General features: G+C 34.8%; 2 protein-coding genes across 2 annotated transcripts in view; both read right to left on the reverse strand.

Moving 5' to 3' along the window:
• Positions 1-1,660: 1,660 nt before the first annotated feature.
• On the reverse strand, positions 1,661-9,455 carry LOC138324190 (chitotriosidase-1-like). The gene is made up of 4 exons (XM_069269271.1): positions 9,354-9,455; positions 7,938-8,117; positions 2,015-2,134; positions 1,661-1,789 (listed from the first exon to the last, which is right to left on the reverse strand). The coding sequence occupies exons 1-4, from the start codon at positions 9,453-9,455 to the stop codon at positions 1,661-1,663; spliced, it is 531 nt and encodes a 176-aa protein (XP_069125372.1).
• LOC138322617 (fatty acid synthase-like) overlaps positions 7,958-21,355 on the reverse strand; it is a 381,340-nt gene continuing 367,942 nt past the window's right edge. The window contains exons 27-29 of the mRNA XM_069266599.1: positions 10,862-10,968; positions 9,354-9,477; positions 7,958-8,117 (exon numbers count right to left, since the gene is read on the reverse strand). Coding sequence (XP_069122700.1) covers positions 10,926-10,968 — 43 coding nt within the window. The 3' untranslated portion in view covers positions 7,958-8,117; positions 9,354-9,477; positions 10,862-10,925. The remainder of the gene's footprint in view (positions 8,118-9,353; positions 9,478-10,861; positions 10,969-21,355) is intronic.

The following is a 21,355-nucleotide window of genomic DNA, read 5'->3' on the forward strand; positions in this document are numbered from 1 at the left end:
ACCTTACAAGTTTTATCTATTAGCGCTCCTCTGAACACTTGTCACTTTACCTTACAAGTTTTATCTATTAGCGCTCCTCTGAACACTTGTCACTTTACCTTACAAGTTTTATCTATTAGCGCTCCTCTGAACACTTGTCACTCTACCTTACAAGTTTTATCTATTAGCGCTCCTCTGAACACTTGTCTACTTTACCTTACGAGTTTTATCTATTAGCGCTCCTCTGAACACTTGTCTACTTTACCTTACGAGTTTTATCTATTAGCGCTCCTCTGAACACTTGTCACTTTACCTCACGAGTTTTATCTATTAGCGCTCCTCTGAACACTTGTCTACTTTACCTTACAAGTTTTATCTATTAGCGCTCCTCTGAACACTTGTCTACTTTACCTTACGAGTTTTATCTATTAACGCTCCTCTGAACACTTGTCACTCTACCTTACAAGTTTTATCTATTAGCGCTCCTCTGAACACTTGTCACTTTACCTTACAAGTTTTATCTATTAGCGCTCCTCTGAACACTTGTCTACTTTACCTCACGAGTTTTATCTATTAGCGCTCCTCTGAACACTTGTCTACTTTACCTCACGAGTTTTATCTATTAGCGCTCCTCTGAACACTTGTCTACTTTACCTTACAAGTTTTATCTATTAGCGCTCCTCTGAACACTTGTCACTTTACCTTACAAGTTTTATCTATTAAGCGCTCCTCTGAACACTTGTCACTTTACCTTACGAGTTTTATCTATTAGCGCTCCTCTGAACACTTGTCACTTTACCTTACAAGTTTTATCTATTAGCGCTCCTCTGAACACTTGTCACTTTACCTTACAAGTTTTATCTATTAGCGCTCCTCTGAACACTTGTCTACTTTACCTTACAAGTTTTATCTATTAGTGCTCCTCTGAACACTTGGTCTCACTTTACCTCACGAGTTTTATCTATTAGCGCTCCTCTGAACACTTGTCTACTTTACCTTACAAGTTTTATCTATTAGCGCTCCTCTGAACACTTGTCACTTTACCTCACGAGTTTTATCTATTAGCGCTCCTCTGAACACTTGTCTACTTTACCTTACGAGTTTTATCTATTTGCTACGCGGCGGTACAGGTCTAGAAATACCAACAAAAGTTATACCAAGTGTTCAAAATATTATATACATCTACAAAATGTATATGCAACGAAGATCGAAAAATCAAAAACTTCTTCAAAAATTAAATACAAGACTCACCATCGTCGTTGGGTTCAAAGAAATGGATATCGTTGTCTTCCAATTTGGCATATTGAAAATATGATATGAGTACAAAGTTCAGGGTCAATGTTCTCGGGTAGAAAGGTAAAAGGTTTTGACCTGTGTTGTGACCAATTGGTATAGTAGCACACACGCTTATACTCAGGGACATCTGTGGAAATAAAGTAAGGTACAATCGATTATGACGTTTGAACAAGTGCAAATAGTTGTAAAAAACATTAATTTTTTGCATTAAAAAACTCTAGAATTGTAACATAAACTATTCAAATATCATTGTACAAATATCTATAGTTATAGCCAGCCGTCGGTAGCGACACCTTCTGACTACCCTACCAGTACCTGACCCGCAGTATCAAATGTATGACGAGCAAGGCTTGGGTATAACATAACGGTACAATCGCAGTATTATTCATTTGGAAGGATATTCTCGAATTGTTCGGAGTAAAGGGTTTGAAACATTCCCGCATGTTCCTCGGAAATCGTCCATATCTATAGCCCATACATAGCGCCCCCTAGACCACGTGCTTTTGATGTATTTCTGCCTAAAAAGGAAATAGGCCAGCATATATTCGGTCTAGCCACTCTCTGATATAACTGCATGCTTTGAATCATTATTGATTCTAATGCTCAAAATTAATATCTAAAACAAATAAGTTTATATAATGCATTGACTTAAATAACATAACTTTTTAATATATACATTTGATAAACTGATAAAATTCTACAGCGTGGTCAAAATAATTTGTTTTTATCGTATAATTACCTTGATTGTGATACTGTCCACATCGTCATACCCACCCATTCGGTTTGGGAGTAAGCGTAAGGTACCTGAATGCTTGAGGGTGCCACTGGCGGGTCCAGCCATTCTGGAGGTATGACAGATCTAGATATAGAAGGGAATATTAGTTAACGAATAAGGTCTAAGTAGTCATCAACACATCGAGCACCTCTCAATACAACCTTATGATTCGGTAGCATACATTTATTTGTGCCGGATACCATTCTTTCCATCGTAAATTCGTTGGAAACCTGTATCAAAACAATCGTATTAGCACAATATCATTCACATTCATTGGCTATATAGCAGGTAAATATAGAAATATACATGATAATCAAGAAATCTGTATTCAAATCTAACAACATTGGTATCCAAAATGAATTTTCAAATTTTACTTTCAATCTGTAGTAAATTGCATACTATAAATAAGAAATATTATTGGTAAATAGTCTTCTATTAATAAAGTATATACATGCGATATAGATAATTAAAAATAATTCTTACTAATGTATGTGCATTCGGTAAATATATACTTGTAGACATCATTATTGAAAATAACTTCAGTACTTCGGACGGTAAAACATGTCGAATATATAATACATATTGAATCTTTTACATTACGTTTTACGGTCCACTCAGCGATATGAGACAAAATATTAGGCTCTTATCCAGTTTTTAACAGTAGCGTTGTGCGACATTTGAGACTGAGCCTATTGACTCTTATTCCTTTGCAATTTTTACAGTATTCTTTTATTTGAAGTTACATATTAGAAGTCAAACTTTCCACTGGTATGTAGTGGTACTGTTAGTAACTGTTGTGCAATGAGAACATACCAAATTGACTCTTAAATTCCCTTTGTGTAGTTTTACAGTTCATGAGTTGTCTTTAAATGAATGGAAAATGACTCATTTTCACCTTTTGACCTATGAGTTGTTGCGAATCCTAATAATTGACTACTTACCTTGTGTTTATTGTACAGGTATGAGTTTGATGCGAATGTATCTTTATGCAAACTGACTTTTGCTTATCCACTGAGTGGCCACAGTAGTGATACTCTTGATTGAGACTGAATATTGACTCTTTATCCTTTGTGTTTTTACAGTATGAGTTGTGCGAATGAGACTGAATATTGACTCTTTATCCTTTGTGTTTTTACAGTATGAGTTTGTTGCAATGATGACAGAATATTGAACTCTTTATCCTTTGTGTTTTTACAGTATGGAGTTGTGTGAATGACGGAACTGAATATTGACTCTTTATCCTTTGTGTTTTTACAGTATGAGTTGTGTGAATGAGACAGAATATTGACTCTTTTATCCTTTGTGTTTTTACAGTATGAGTTGTGCGAATGAGACTGGGGAATATTGACTCATTTATCCTTTGTGTTTTTACTAGATTATGAGTTGTGCGAATGAGACCTGAATATTGAGACTCTTTATCCTTTGTGATTTTTTACAGAGTCGTATGAGTTGTGCGTATTTTTAATGAGACGAATGAACAGAATATTGACTCTTTATCCTTTGAATGTTTTTTACAGTATGAGATTGTGCGAATGAGACTGAATATGGATCGCTTTATCCTTTTGTATTTTTACAGTATGAGTTGTGTGAATTATATATGACTCTTTATCCTTTGTGTTATTTTTACAGTATGAGTTGTGTGAATGAGACTGAATATTGACTCTTATCCTTTGTGATTTTTACAGTATGAGTTGTGTGAATGAGACAGAATATTGACTCTTTATCCTTTGTGTTTTTACAGTATGAGTTGTGCGAATGAGACAGAATATTGACTCTTTATCCTTTGTGTTTTTACAGTATGAGTTGTGTGAATGAGACTGAATATTGACTCTTTATCCTTTGTGTTTTTACAGTATGAGTTGTGCGAATGAGACTGAATATTGACTCTTTATCCTTTGTGTTTTTACAGTATGAGTTGTGCGAATGAGACTGAATATTGACTCTTTATCCTTTGTATTTTTACAGTATGAGTTGTGCGAATGAGACAGAATATTGACTCTTTATCCTTTGTGTTTTTACAGTATGAGTTGTGCGAATGAGACTGAATATTGACTCTTTATCCTTTGTGTTTTTACAGTATGAGTTGTGCGAATGAGACTGAATATTGACTCTTTATCCTTTTGTATTTTTACAGTATGAGTTGTGCGAATGAGACTGAATATTGACTCTTTATCCTTTGTGTTTTTACAGTATGAGTTGTGCGAATGAGACAGAATATTGACTCTTTATCCTTTGTATTTTTACAGTATGAGTTGTGCGAATGAGACAGAATATTGACTCTTTATCCTTTGTGTTTTTACAGTATGAGTTGTGCGAATGAGACAGAAATATTGACTCTTTTTCCTTTGTGATTTTTACAGTATGAGTTGTGCGAATGAGACTGAATATTGACTCTTTATCCTTTGTGTTTTTACAGTATGAGTTGTGCGAATGAGACTGAATATTGACTCTTTATCCTTTGTATTTTTTACAGTATGAGTTGTGTGAATGAGACTGAATATTGACTCTTTATCCTTTGTGTTTTTACAGTATGAGTTGTGCGAATGAGATGAATATTGACTCTTTATCCTTTGTGTTTTTACAGTATGAGTTGTGCGAATGAGACAGAATATTGACCTCTTTATCCTTTGTATTTTTACAGTATGAGTTGTGCGAATGAGACTGAAGAATATTGACTCTTTTATCCTTTGTATTTTTACAGTAAGAGTTGTGCGAATGAGACAGAATAATTGACTCTTTATCCTTTGTGTTTTTTACAGTATGAGTTGTGCGAATGAGACAGAATATTGACTCTTTATCCTTTGTGTTTTTACAGTATGAGTTGTGCGAATGAGACTGAATATTGACTCTTTATCCTTTGTGTTTTTACAGTATGAGTTGTGCGAATGAGACTGAATATTGACTCTTTATCCTTTTGTTTTTTTACAGTTTGTGGTGAACTGAAATATTGACTCTTATCCTTTGTATGAGTATGAGTTTGTGCGAATGAGACTGAATATTGACTCTTTATCCTTTGTGTTTTTTACAGTATGAGTTGTGCGAATGAGACTGAATATTGACTCTTTATCCTTTGTATTTTTTACAGTATGAGTTGTGCGAATGAGACAGAATATTGGACTCTTTATCCTTTGTGTTTTTTACAGTATGAGTTGTGCGAATGAGACTGAATATTGACTCTTTATCCTTTGTATTTTTACAGTATGAGTTGTGCGAATGAGACTGAATATTGACTCTTTATCCTTTGTATTTTTTACAGTATGAGTTGTGCGAATGAGACTGAATATTGACTCTTTATCCTTTGTGTTTTTTTACAGTATGAGTTGTGCGAATGAGACAGAATATTGACTCTTTATCCTTTGTGTTTTTTACAGTATGAGTTGTGCGAATGAGACAGAATATTGACTCTTTATCCTTTGTGTTTTTACAGTATGAGTTGTGTGAATGAGACTGAATATTGACTCTTTATCCTTTGTATTTTTACAGTATGAGTTTTATCCTGAATTTGACTCTTTGTCCTTGTATTTTTTACAGTATGAGTTGTGCGAATGAGACTGAATATTGACTCTTTATCCTTTGTGTTTTTACAGTATGAGTTGTGTGAATGAGACAGAATATTGACTCTTTATCCTTTTGTGTTTTTACAGTATGAGTTGTGCGAATGAGGACTGGAATATTGACTCTTTATCCTTTGGTTTTACAGTATGAGTTGTGCGAATGAGACAGAAATATTGACTCTTTATCCTTTGTGTTTTTACAGTATGAGTTGTGCGAATGAGACTGAATATTGACTCTTTATCCTTTGTGTTTTTACAGTATGAGTTGTGCGAATGAGACTGAATATTGACTCTTTATCCTTTGTGTTTTTACAGTATGAGTTGTGCGAATGAGACAGAATATTGACTCTTTATCCTTTGTGTTTTTACAGTATGAGTTGTGCGAATGAGACTGAATATTGACTCTTTATCCTTTGTATTTTTACAGTATGAGTTGTGCGAATGAGACTGAATATTGACTCTTTATCCTTTGTGTTTTTACAGTATGAGTTATTCGAATGAGACAGTATGAGTTGTGCGAATGAGACTGAATATTGACTCTTTATCCTTTGTGTTTTTACAGTATGAGTTGTGCGAATGAGACTGAATATTGACTCTTTATCCTTTGTGTTTTTACAGTATGAGTTGTGCGAATGAGACTGAATATTGACTCTTTATCCTTTGTGTTTTTACAGTATGAGTTGTGCGAATGAGACAGAATATTGACTCTTTATCCTTTGTGTTTTTACAGTATGAGTTGTGCGAATGAGACAGAATATTGACTCTTTATCCTTTGTGTTTTTACAGTATGAGTTGTGCGAATGAGACAGAATATTGACTCTTTATCCTTTGTGTTTTTACAGTATGAGTTGTGCGAATGAGACAGAATATTGACTCTTTATCCTTTGTGTGTTTTTACAGTATGAGTGTGCGAATGAGACTGAATATTGACTCTTTATCCTTTGTATTTTTACAGTATGAGTTGTGCGAATGAGACAGAATATTGACTCTTTATCCTTTGTGTTTTTACAGTATGAGTTGTGCGAATGAGACAGAATATTGACTCTTTATCCTTTGTGTTTTTACAGTATGAGTTGTGCGAATGAGACTGAATATTGACTCTTTATCCTTTGTATTTTTACAGTATGAGTTGTGTGAATGAGACTGAATATTGACTCTTTATCCTTTGTGTTTTTACAGTATGAGTTGTGCGAATGAGACAGAATATTGACTCTTTATCCTTTGTGTTTTTACAGTATGAGTTGTGCGAATGAGACAGAATATTGACTCTTTATCCTTTGTGTTTTTACAGTTATGAGTTGTGCGAATGAGACAGAATATTGACTCTTTATCCTTTGTGTTTTTACAGTATGAGTTGTGTGAATGAGACTGAATATTGACTCTTTATCCTTTGTGTTTTTACAGTATGAGTTGTGCGAATGAGACAGAATATTGACTCTTTATCCTTTGTGTTTTTACAGTATGAGTTGTGCGAATGAGACTGAATATTGACTCTTTATCCTTTGTGTTTTTACAGTATGAGTTGTGCGAATGAGACTGAATATTGACTCTTTATCCTTTGTGTTTTTACAGTATGAGTTGTGCGAATGAGACAGAATATTGACTCTTTATCCTTTGTGTTTTTACAGTATGAGTTGTGCGAATGAGACAATGACCTAAAGTTTGAATAAACCTTGAAACCACTTAGATGCAGTCATTAATTTAAGCATAAATAAATGATATGTATCCTTAATGTTATCATAAATAACGTATCGTACATGATTTCCTTGGTGAGGTAACATAATGTTTTGTTATATGATTGTGAGATTTGTTATTTCCTGGTTGGTCTACACCGCTCAGACAGGCTTGACAAAATGCAATGTCAACCTGAGACCGATGAACACCTGTTCAAAGTTTTCATTGTGAACCTGATAACCTGTTTATTAATAGACGCAGACATTCCCTGTCGTGTCGTTATTTTTAATCGATCAAAATAGGTCATTGTCGATTATCGGACACAAGCCGCAACATACATAGCAAACGACATGCAGTAGGATTAGGAAAAAAAGTTTTACACAGGGTGCTGTAATTAATACCCTTGTAAAGAAACATAGAGAAAATACTAAAGGTAATAAGGATATGTTGATGGAGATTTCTTTTGATTTTTTAGTTTAAGTAGTCAATGTGGTTCAAATTTATATAAAAAAATAATGCTGACCTCTAAAGACACAAAATTACTTATGGCAATATACACATAAAGAAGTACTTAACATAACCATTTAATAGTCTTGTGAAATTCGATGCCAATTAAAATTTAATTTATGTTGAGTATTTAACAAAACACTGATATATACCTCATAGTAAGCGAGAAAGCCTGCCTCTTCAGTAAATGTGCCCTGTCGGCCTGGCCCTAAGGCCCAATCTCCCATCTGGTTACCATTGTAGGTTAGGAATGTTCGGCCATAGGTAGCAATACCAAGCATTATCTTCTCAGGAGGGGCACCGTTAGACAGCCAATACGTCACACCCCAGTCCTGAAAGGGGGAAACATGGGACAGTTTATATAACTTTCAATGGGACAGAAACATGGGATGATTTTAAGTAAAGTCGACCTTTAGGCGAGGATTTTAGGTCTGTAAACCATGTCTGTATAAATACTCCATGTTATCCTATTTCATGGTTTTAAATGTTTGCATTCATAGGTATTTCACTGTCGTATATATATATATGTATGTATGAATCAAGTATCACTACAAATCTGTTTATTATAATAACTTTATCTGTCCATCTAAACTGTATTTGTCCATTGCGATTTCCTCCACTATTAAACCTGGCACGTCCTTACATGACCATAGCTGCTAATAGGTAGGACGTTAAACAAATAAAACCAAAGCTCTACAGGGATTACCTGATTTCGATTTACAAAAACTGAAAGTATCTTTTTTGTTTCTGTTTTATAACCCTCTGTCTAGTTGCTGAAAAATGTCCATTTTTAAAAGTAACCCAAAAGTATGTAAAGCAATCTACAATTTCCAGTATCTTATTATCGAGTATAAAGTTGTTCCTCTGTCTACACTTTCTTTTGTGAAATATCACGACTTAAGAAATATTAACACTAAGAAGAATGCAAAGTTTACCTTTTTACCGCTTTTTGCCATTTTCTTCAAAAGTCCTGCTTTCCGGATAGTATCAAATACTATTAATAGTCTGGGTCATGTAAGGACGTGTCAGGTGCTTTGGTGGAGTACAGCTGGAGTACCCGGAGAAAAACAACCAACCACCGCTCAGTACCTGGCAACTGCCCCACATGGGATTCGAACTCGCGACCCAGAGGTGCTATTTATTACATTGTTAATTTGATCATAAATAATCGGAGCAGAATCCATTCATTGTAGTCTATTTAGAGTGTTCCTGGATTTCAGAGGCTCCCTGGTTCATCAGTAAACATATTCGCCTTAGCCTGTTCCCCTTCTACATTATCAATATTTATTTAGTCATCTTCTGCAGATAGTGGTACTGTTAAATTTTGATATTGTAAATTACATAAAAAATTCTAACGTTATATGGACATTGGAATAAAAAAGATCAAGATCACAAATTACGAAGTTAGTCACGTATCGAAATGATAATAGAAGTGCATGAGATGCGTGTGGTAACCTGTTTAAGCTAAGTCATGGTGTGTTACCTATTTAAGCGTTGCTATGGTTACATACCTGTTTAAGCTAAGTCATGGTGCTTTACCTAGATAAACGTTGCCATGGTTACCTTACCTGGTTAAGTTGTGCCACTGCCGACGTCTCACCCTCTCTGGAGTAGAGTGGACTATTGTGGCCGAGAGTTCGGTCCCAGGACCCGTGTAAGTCATAGGCCATCAGGTTAACAAAATCCAAATCCCTAGATTATAAAATTTATGTCAATTATAATGTTGATAAATAGAATCTTACATGGGTCTGTCAAGTGGATATCTCAGTCCAAGTGAAATATTTTGGCTGGTCAAACCGAGGCTTGCCGAGGGTTGGCGGCCAATATCTTTAACGGGGGTTGAGATAAACCTGTCCACTTGATAGACCCATGTTTGATTCTTTTTCTCCCATAATTTCACGAAACATTATGAAAATGCAGTTTTTAGAAACATTTTCAAAGCGCCGCAATCAAAGGAACGTCACATTGCGTCAAAATTAATGACATCGCCGACAATAGGGACTGCATGTATTAATGACGTCACGTCATTGTCTAGCGAGTGTGAGCTGTCTTTTCCCTACTCCGGTAAAAGACCGAGTTATCTTATCCATAGCAACCGTATGATAACACTGTCAAGTATTGGAGAAAGAGTTATCTTATCCCTAGCAACCGTATGAAAACACTGTCAAGTATTGGAGAAAGAGATATATTTTCCTAGCAATCATGGGATATCCCTATGAAGTATTGATAAATCTCAATCACATTCTCTAATGGATAAAGTGTTTGACTTTATTGAACTTTCTTTCTTCAAGTAAAATGTACTACTTGAAACTCGATAAATACCCCTCAACTAAGCCATAATAGATAAATAGTGCCCCTCACTCAGGCAATAATAAGTAATCACCGCCCTCTCAACCAGGCCATAACAGATAAATAGTGCCCCCTCTATCAGGCCATAATAGAAAAATAGTGCCCCATCTATCAGGCCATAATAGAAAAATAGTGCCCCTAAACCAGGCCGTAATATATAAATAATGCCCCTCAACCAAGCCATAATAGATAGATAGTGCCCCCTCAACAAGGCCATAATAGATAAATAGTGCCCCTCAACAAGGCCATAATATATAAATAGTGTCCCCTCAACAAGGCCATAACAGATAAATAGTGCCCCTCAACCAAGCCATAACAGATAAATAGTGCCCCTCAACAAAGTCAAAATAGATAAATAGTGCCCCTCAACAAAGTCAAAATAGATAAATAGTGCCCCTCAACAAGGCCATAATATATAAATAGTGTCCCCTCAACCAAGCCATAACAGATAAATAGTGCCCCTCAACCAAGCCATAACAGATAAATAGTGCCCCTCAACAAAGTCAAAATAGATAAAAAGTGCCCCCTCAACAAGGCCATAATAGATAAATAGTTCCCCTCAGTCAGGCAATAATAAATAATTAGTGCCCTTTCAACCAGGCCATAATAAAACAAAATAGTGCCCCCTCTACCAGGCCATTATAGATAGTTAGTGTCCTCTCAGCCAGGCCATAAAAAGTTAATATTTAATGTTTTATTTACGCGGTACTTTCATTGAAACACTTACTTTGATATTTTATCAATTTCATAGCCACCGTCCACGACCTGTTTACTTATAGATACTGCCGCAGTTAACAACAAACGTGGGAGACCAGTGTGCTTAGCGTCCTCATCGAACGCACTCCGCAGAATCTGCCAAAATGACAAAGCCAAAAAAAATTGTCATTTATTCAATCATTGGGTATATTTATTATGTATCAAACGATTTATATTAAATTAAGTAGGGTTTTTTTTTTTTTTTTTTACAGTACAAATATTTTATTCCCCCAGCTGTATATGATGTGTATATAATACACATCAGTAATTTGGTGAGAGCTGCCAGGGTTGGGGTGCCCTGTGGTCAACTCCCCGAACAATAATGTCCTCGCACATTAAGTAGTTAGGCGGAATCCGTAACATCTCTCAGATATTGTATTACAAATTAATATGGTACGTTATCTGTTTTTTTTAAACTTTTTTTTTTCAAATACAATTTTTTTTATCATTTTCACAGTATACAATGACAAATGGAAAAGAAACATCTCTTTCATTCTCACATTCTCACTTATGATATTTAGTATATTTTGAATGTCTTGGTTTCAGTCACCAGCATCATTTTTTTTTAATTTTTTTTAGAATATCATATTTTTGTCATGAAAATGCTGGATTATATTTTTAATACATCTATAATGCATTTGTAGAACATTTCTGTATGCGAATAGTAATATTCATATTCACATATTATTAATCTTTAGCCAGATTTGAAAATAAACCCCACTTAAGATTAAACACATTTAGTTTGCCATTGCACAAGGAGGAAAAACTTTCATAATTATATTATTTCTTATATAATTCTTAACACTTTCAATATACAACATAGTGCCTTTATATAGTACTTGACCATCAGCATTACAGTGTTTTGTGCTTGGTATTGTTTACCGCGTTTGCCAAATAGAATTTTCCGTTTTGAAAAGTTGATTATACACAGAAGTTTTAGAGAAAATCCAGTTTCAATTCTACTCCATAATCTGTCTTCATGCTCACATTCATAATGAAAATCCAGTTTTCAATTCTGCTTTGTTGATGAGCATCATTCCGAATTTTGATAATATAATGTTAAAACAAGTATTAGCTTCCCTAAAAGATAAGAAGGCTACCATACAGCATTATTTATTAGGAAGCAAAGATTGGAAAACTTGAAGAATTGTTCTGTTCACAGTTAGATGGCATAGTTCAAATGATAATTCATTTTGAAGAATGATGATTAGAATGCTTTCACATTCAATGTAAAGATATCACCTTTATAATATGCATGAAAGGGCCACTAGGCTACCTCTCCGAAGCAAATATTGAAAGTTTCTTTAAAACAATTACAACATATGATAACGATGGCCAAAGATGAGATAACAACACCAAATACATTCAAATCTATATATTAACAGAAAGATTCATGTCTCTCTTTTCAAATCTTGCGCAGTGATAGTCAACTGACGCGTGGTAATTAGGGCAACGTCGGTAAACTTAATACGAACTGCGTGATAAAAATTAACGTTTTGAATATTTTGCTTAAGTTGTTTAGAAGGCGTAAAGTTTTCCGGATATACTTGGTCAACTTGATGAAATACATTCGCATATAAACAAGTGTAATATTTCGGTTAAAACTACACTTTACTTTAGCGAATATAGTTCTCTCTACAATATGATCTTTTTAAAGTAAATCTTACTGATATTCTTTCTTGTCTGTGTGGTGAAATTGAAAATGCCCATCACTTCTTCTTTTTATGTCCTATTTACATTTTACACAGAAATCTGTTAATGCAAAATCTCAGAAGTTTATCCTTTGTAGATATCAACCTGTTTGATTTAAATGTCTTACTCCGGGGAAACACAATCTTATCACTTCAACAGAATATCCAGTTCTTTAGTTACGAATGTAAATACATTAAAGATACTAATCGTTTTTAATGTATTATCTTGTATATAGATTGATATAACCAGGTAAATCTCTTGTAGTAAAGAATAAGAGTACATCGAGAAACACCGTCAACAATCACACTGTTATGTCATGTACTGTATCTTTATGTATAGGTCAGTAATAAGCAGCAACTAGCGTTATATATGTATATTTTATGTGTAGGTTTGGAGAGGGATTTTATACGTTGGAAGAACTTGTGCCCAATCCTCTTTGTCAAATACCATAAAAAGGCAAATGAAATACGTTTTAATTAAAACCTAACATTTTGTTTCAGCATCTCCCATGTACGGACAGTTACTACAAGTAGGTCATATCACCGAACATTTGAAACCTCTTTGACTTATCCTTATATTCTATTCAGTACATGCAGCGCCGCCTCGTGTGATTTCTGAGAATAATGACCGACAACCAAAAAAAGCATTCGGACTTAAAAACTCTGGGTTTATCTAATGATAATTTGTTTGCAATAATTTCCCCACTGGTACCCCTTACACACATGACATCTTCAACAACAGGTAACCAATCAACACACGTAAATAGATTTAGCCAACCAATCAAGGGAACATATTATTTATAACCATGTGAAATCTCAACAACAGAATAACTAACAAACATGACGTGTATATTGTCTTTTTATCGAATTTCTTTAGCGTTAATACATTCAGATACATCCTCACTGTTATATATTTCATGAAATCTTAATAATATATGGAAACCTCTGGCTATTTAGGAGAATCAATGGCTAACACAAGAACACCTGTATTCCGTCAGATTAGTGAATGGTTAACAATCAATGGCTTACACAAGAACACCTGTATTCCGTCAGATAAGTGGATGGTTAACAATCAATGGCTTACACAAGAACACCTGTATTCCGTCAGATTAGTAGATGGTTAACAATCAATGGCTTACACAAGAACAACTGTATCCATATGATAGTTTGCTATATTAACATATTTTTATCACGTATAGAGTAAGGCTGGCTATATTAACATATTTTTGTCACGTATGGAGTAAGGCTGGCTATATTAACATATTTTGTCACGTATGGAGTAAGGCTGGCTATATTAACATATTTTTGTCACGTATGGAGTAAGGCTGGCTATATTAACATATTTTGTCACGTATAGAGTAAGGCTGGCTATATTAACATATTTTTGTCACGTATAGAGTAAGGCTGGCTATATTAACATATTTTTGTCACGTATAGAGTAAGGCTGGCTATATTAACATATTTTTGTCACGTATAGAGTAAGGCTGGCTATATTAACATATTTTTGTCACGTATGGAGTAAGGCTGGCTATATTAACATATTTTTGTTCACGTTATAGAGTAAGGCTGGCTATATTAACATATTTTTGTCACGTATGGAGTAAGGCTGGCTATATTAACTATATTTTGTCACGTATGGAGTAAGGCTGGCTATATTAACATATTTTTGTCACGGATGGAGTAAGGCTGGCTATATTAACATATTTTGTCACGTATAGAGTAAGGCTGGCTATATTAACATATTTTGTCACGTATAGAGTAAGGCTGGCTATATTAACATATTTTGTCACGTATGGAGTAAGGCTGGCTATATTAACATATTTTTGTCACGTATGGAGTAAGGCTGGCTATATTAACATATTTTTGTCACGTATGGAGTAAGGCTGGCTATATTAACATATTTTGTCACGTATAGAGTAAGGCTGGCTATATTAACATATTTTTGTCACGTATAGAGTAAGGCTGGCTATATTAACATATTTTTGTCACGTATGGAGTAAGGCTGGCTATATTAATATATTTTGTCACGTATAGAGTAAGGCTGGCTATATTAAATATTTTGTCACGTATGGAGTAAGGCTGGCTATATTAACATATTTTTGTCACGTATAGAGTAAGGCTGGCTATATTACATATATTTTGTCACGTATAGAGTAAGGCTGGCTATATTAACATATTTTTGTCACGTATGGAGTAAGGCTGGCTATATTAACATATTTTTGTCACGTATAGAGTAAGGCTGGCTATATATTAACATATTTTTGTCACGTATAGAGTAAGGCTGGCTATATTAACATATTTTTGTCACGTATAGAGTAAGGCTGGCTATATTAACATATTTTTGTCACGTATATAGAGTAAGGCTGGCTATATTAACATATTTTGTCACGTATGGAGTAAGGCTGGCTATATTAACATATATTTTGTCACGTATAGAGTAAGGCTGGCTATATTAACATATTTTTGTCACGTATAGAGTAAGGCTGGCTATATTAACATATTTTGTCACGTATAGAGTAAGGCTGGCTATATTAACATATTTTGTCACGGATGGAGTAAGGCTGGCTATATTAACATATTTTTGTCACGTATGGAGTAAGGCTGGCTATATTAACATATTTTTGTCACGTATAGAGTAAGGCTGGCTATATTAACATATTTTGTCACGTATGGAGTAAGGCTGGCTATATTAACATATTTTGTCACGTATGGAGTAAGGCTGGCTATATTAACATATTTTTGTCACGTATGGAGTAAGGCTGGCTATATTAACATATTTTGTCACGTATGGAGTAAGGCTGGCTATATTAACATATTTTTGTCACGTATAGAGTAAGGCTGGCTATATTAACATATTTTTTGTCACGTATGGAGTAAGGCTGGCTATATTAACATATTTTTGTCACGTATAGAGTAAGGCTGGCTATATTAACATATTTTTGTCACGTATAGAGTAAGGCTGGCTATATTAACATATTTTTGTCACGTATAGAGTAAGGCTGGCTATATTAACATATTTTTGTCACGTATGGAGTAAGGCTGGCTATATTAACATATTTTTGTCACGTATGGAGACGTATAGAGTAAGGCTGGCTATATTAACATATTTTTGTCACGTATGGAGTAAGGCTGGCTATATTAACATATTTTGTCACGTATAGAGTAAGGCTGGCTATATTAACATATTTTTGTCACGTATGGAGTAAGGCTGGCTATATTAACTATATTTTGTCACGTATGGAGTAAGGCTGGCTATATTAACATATTTTGTCACGTATAGAGTAAGGCTGGCTATATTAACATATTTTTGTCACGTATGGAGTAAGGCTGGCTATATTAACATATTTTTGTCACGTATAGAGTAAGGCTGGCTATATTAACATATTTTGTCACGTATGGAGTAAGGCTGGCTATATTAACATATTTTTGTCACGTATAGAGTAAGGCTGGCTATATTAACATATTTTGTCACGTATAGAGTAAGGCTGGCTATATTAACATATTTTGTCACGTATGGAGTAAGGCTGGCTATATTAACATATTTTGTCACGTATAGAGTAAGGCTGGCTATATTAACATATTTTTGTCACGTATGGAGTAAGGCTGGCTATATTAACATATTTTTTGTCACGTATGGAGTAAGGCTGGCTATATTAACATATTTTGTCACGTATGGAGTAAGGCTGGCTATATTAACATATTTTGTCACGTATAGAGTAAGGCTGGCTATATTAACATATTTTGTCACGTATAGAGTAAGGCTGGCTATATTAACATATTTTGTCACGTATGGAGTAAGGCTGGCTATATTAACATATTTTGTCACGTATAGAGTAAGGCTGGCTATATTAACATATTTTGTCACGGTATAAGGAGTAAGGCTGGCTATATTTAACATATTTTAGTCACGTTAGAGTAAGGCTGCTATATTAACATATTTTTGTCACGTATAGAGTAAGGCTGGCTATATTAACATATTTTGTCACGTATAGAGTAAGGCTGGCTATATTAACATATTTTGTCACGTATAGAGTAAGGCTGGCTATATTAACATATTTTGTCACGTATAGAGTAAGGCTGGCTATATTAACATATTTTGTCACGTATAGAGTAAGGCTGGCTATATTAACATATTTTGTCACGTATAGAGTAAGGCTATCACGTATAGAGTAAGGCTGGCTATATTAACATATTTTGTCACGTATAGAGTAAGGCTGGCTATATTAACATATTTTGTCACGTATGGAGTAAGGCTGGCTATATTAACATATTTTGTCACGTATAGAGTAAGGCTGGCTATATTAACATATTTTGTCACGTATGGAGTAAGGCTGGCTATATTAACATATTTTGTCACGTATAGAGTAAGGCTGGCTATATTAACATATTTTTGTCACGTATAGAGTAAGGCTGGCTATATTAACATATTTTTGTCACGATGGAGTAAGGCTGGCTATATTAACATATTTTTGTCACGTATGGAGTAAGGCTGGCTATATTAACATATTTTGTCACGTATAGAGTAAGGCTGGCTATATTAACATATTTTGTCACGTATGGAGTAAGGCTGGCTATATTAACATATTTTTGTCACGTATAGAGTAAGGCTGGCTATATTAACATATTTTTGTCACGTATGGAGTAAGGCTGGCTATATTAACATATTTTGTCACGTATGGAGTAAGGCTGGCTATATTAACATATTTTGTCACGTATAGAGTAAGGCTGGCTATATTAACATATTTTTGTCACGTATAGAGTAAGGCTGGCTATATTAACATATTTTGTCATGTATAGAGTAAGGCTGGCTATATTAACATATTTTGTCACGTATAGAGTAAGGCTGGCTATATTAACATATTTTGTCACGTATAGAGTAAGGCTGGCTATATTAACATATTTTTGTCACGTATAGAGTAAGGCTGGCTATATTAACATATTTTGTCACGTATGGAGTAAGGCTGGCTATATTAACATATTTTTGTCACGTATAGAGTAAGGCTGGCTATATTAACATATTTTGTCACGTATGGAGTAAGGCTGGCTATATTAACATATTTTGTCACGTATAGAGTAAGGCTGGCTATATTAACATATTTTGTCACGTATAGAGTAAGGCTGGCTATATTAACATATTTTGTCACGTATAGAGTAAGGCTGGCTATATTAACATATTTTGTCACGTATGGAGTAAGGCTGGCTATATTAACATATTTTTGTCACGTATGGAGTAAGGCTGGCTATATTAACATATTTTTGTCACGGATGGAGTAAGGCTGGCTATATTAACATATTTTGTCACGTATAGAGTAAGGCTGGCTATATTAACATATTTTGTCACGTATATAGTAAGGCTGGCTATATTAACATTTATTTTTGTCACGTATATAGAGTAAGGCTGGCTATATTAACATATTTTGTCACGTATAGAGTAAGGCTGGCTATATTAACATATTTTTGTCACGTATAGAGTAAGGCTGGCTATATTAACATATTTTGTCACGTATGGAGTAAGGCTGGCTATATTAACATATTTTGTCACGTATATGAGTAAGGCTGGCTATATTAACATATTTTGTCACGTATGGAGTAAGGCTGGCTATATTAACATATTTTTGTCACGGATGGAGTAAGGCTGGCTATATTAACATATTTTGTCACGTATAGAGTAAGGCTGGCTATATTAACATATTTTGTCACGTATAGAGTAAGGCTGGCTATATTAACATATTTTGTCACGTATAGAGTATAGTAAGGCTGGCTATATTAACATATTTTGTCACGTATAGAGTAAGGCTGGCTATATTAACATATTTTTGTCACGTATGGAGTAAGGCTGGCTATATTAACATATTTTGTCACGTATAGAGTAAGGCTGGCTATATTAACATATTTTGTCACGTATGGAGTAAGGCTGGCTATATTAACATATTTTTGTCACGTATGGAGTAAGGCTGGCTATATTAACATATTTTTGTCACGTATAGAGTAAGGCTGGCTATATTAACATATTTTTGTCACGTATAGAGTAAGGCTGGCTATATTAACATATTTTGTCCAACGTATAGAGTAAGGCTGGCTATATTAACATATTTTGTCACGTATAGAGTAAGGCTGGCTATATTAACATAGATTTTTATCACGTAAGGAGTAAGGCTGGCTATATTAACATATTTTGTCACGTATATGGAGTAAGGCTGGCTATATTAACATATTTTGTCACGTATAGAGTAAGGCTGGGCTATATGGACTATATTAACATTTTGTCACGTATGGAGTAAGGCTGGCTATATTAACATATTTTTGTCACGTATGGAGTAAGGCTGGCTATATTTTTAGTCACGTATGGAGTAAGGCTGGCTATATTAACATATTATTGTCACGATGTATTAGAGTAACGGTGGCTATATTAACATCTTTTTGTCACGTATGGAGTAAGGCTGGCTATATTTATTTTTGTCAACATATTTTTGTCACACGTATGGAGTCATGTATGGAGTAAGGCTGGCTATATATTAATTGTGTCACATATCGTAAAGGAACAAATTTTGTCACGGAAACTTTTTCCGTCGTTTAATCCGATCTTTGTTGTGGATCTGACGTTAGTAAGGCGTAAATGATATGGCCTATATCAACAAAGGTGAGGATCTATTTTGTCAGGATGGAGTAAGTTTTGGATTCCTCTTCGATATTTCCTGTAAGGCACACAGGTTTATGACCAGACTTGTAGTTGTAACACATTCAGCTGAGGGACCACTTCATGGTTATAAAAAAGATTTGTTTTTAACACACACAAACAAATTGTACTTCGACATCAAAACAATTATGTGATTTCCAAAATGATTCGTGCCTACCAAAATATTCTAAAACATCTTGTAAATAAAAAAAATACATAAAATATACAGTAGATTTTTATCATAAAAAAGTTGTTCCTCGAGAGAAGATGAAATTTTAAAGTAAAATGAACGTTTATAAACAGAATAACAATTCCCATACTGTTCAATGAGATTGCGGAAATACTTATTATCTGTGTCCTTGGAGTGGCATGTACATAATTAAATAATTACTACTACACATCAAGTTAAACGAATAAAATAATTTTATTTCATAAAAGGACAGGATCTTGCTTATTTATATATATATAAAATTGTGTACAACATTTTAACATTTTCCATATACATTTGCAATAAATGTATTTTAAATTGGTAACCAAAATAATCAAATTTTATTTAAAGCAGGAATAAATCATATAAGGTGTGATATGATACTTACCGAAAAGCACCACGATAAGGCATAACAATAGCCAAAGTGACGTCATCTGTCAAAAATAAAATGAACCATAATATCCCGATACCTCAGAGAGACGGTGATGGGAGCGTTCGTATAGGAAGTATAATTGGTGGTAGTCCGAGTCACTGACTACTCCAGTCGTATACACAGTGTCAGTACAACACTGACCCCTACTCACTATAGGTGTCAGTACAACATTGTCCACTAAAACCTTTCCCGTGTCCTGGTCAGCAGAACGTATTACATATGACCAATTACCTAGCCGTGTCCAGTCCAGGCTCCGGTACTCGCACCGCTCTCACTGATGTAAACCAGATAATTAAATGGAGGTATCACCGTGTACACGGCTATTTAGTGCCCATGGAATACCAGAAACGTGTCTGTCACTAATATACTGTACATCAACACAATATGTCCGGGGTATACCAGAAACGTGTCTGTTAGTACTATACAGTACATCAACACAATATGTCCGGGGTATACAAGAAACGTGTCTGTCACTAATATACTGTACATCAACACAATATGTCCGGGGTATACCAGAAACGTGTCTGTCACTAATATACTGTACATCAACACAATATGTCCGGGGTATACCAGAAACGTTTCTGTCCTTACTATACTGTACATCAACACAATATGTCCGGGGTATACCAGAAACGTGTCTGTCCTTACTATACTGTAACATCAACACAATATGTCCGGGGGTATACCAGAAACGTTTCTGTCCTTACTATACTGTACATCAACACAATATGTCCGGGGTATACCAGAAACGTTTCTGTCCTTACTATACTGTACATCAACACAATATGTCCGGGGTATACCAGAAACGTTTCTGTCCTTACTATACTGTACATCAACACAATATGTCCGGGGTATACCAGAAACGTTTCTGTCCTTACTATACTGTGTCCGGGGTAACCAGAAACGTGTCTGTACTACTATTACTGTACATCAACACATATGTCCGGGATATACCAGAAACGTGTCTGTCACTTACTATACTGTACATCAAACACAATATGTCCGGGGTATACCAGAAACGTGTCTGTCAGTACTATACTGTACATCAACACAATATGTCCGGGGTATACCAGAAACGTGTCTGTCAGTACTATACTGTACATCAACACAATATGTCCGGGGTATACCAGAAACGTGTCTGTCAGTACTATACTGTACATCAACACAATATGTCCGGGGTATACCAGAAACGTGTCTGTCAGTACTATACTGTACATCAACACAATATGTCCGGGGTATACCAGAAACGTGTCTGTCCTTACTATACTGTACATCAACACAATATGTCCGGGGTATACCAGAAACGTTTCTGTCCTTACTATACTGTACATCAAACACAATATGGTCCGGGTATTACCAGAATACGTACATCAACACAATTTCCGGGGTATACCAGAAACGTGTCTGTCCTTACTATACTGTACATCAACACAATATGTCCGGGGTATACCAGAAAA

The sequence above is a fragment of the Argopecten irradians genome, chromosome 5 (genome assembly GCF_041381155.1).
Source record: "Argopecten irradians isolate NY chromosome 5, Ai_NY, whole genome shotgun sequence".
Classification (NCBI taxonomy): Eukaryota; Metazoa; Mollusca; class Bivalvia; order Pectinida; family Pectinidae; genus Argopecten; species Argopecten irradians.

Coding starts and splice junctions, on each gene's coding strand:
- LOC138324190 (XM_069269271.1), bottom strand. CDS start 9,455: ATGGCCTATGACTTACACGGGTCCTGGGACCGAACTCTCGGCCACAAT. Junction 8,118..9,353: donor CAGTGGCACAACTTAACCAG/GTAAGGTAACCA, acceptor TCCCCCTTTCAG/GACTGGGGTGTGACGTATTG. Junction 1,790..2,014: donor TGGACAGTATCACAATCAAG/GTAATTATACGA, acceptor CTTTTTAGGCAG/AAATACATCAAAAGCACGTG.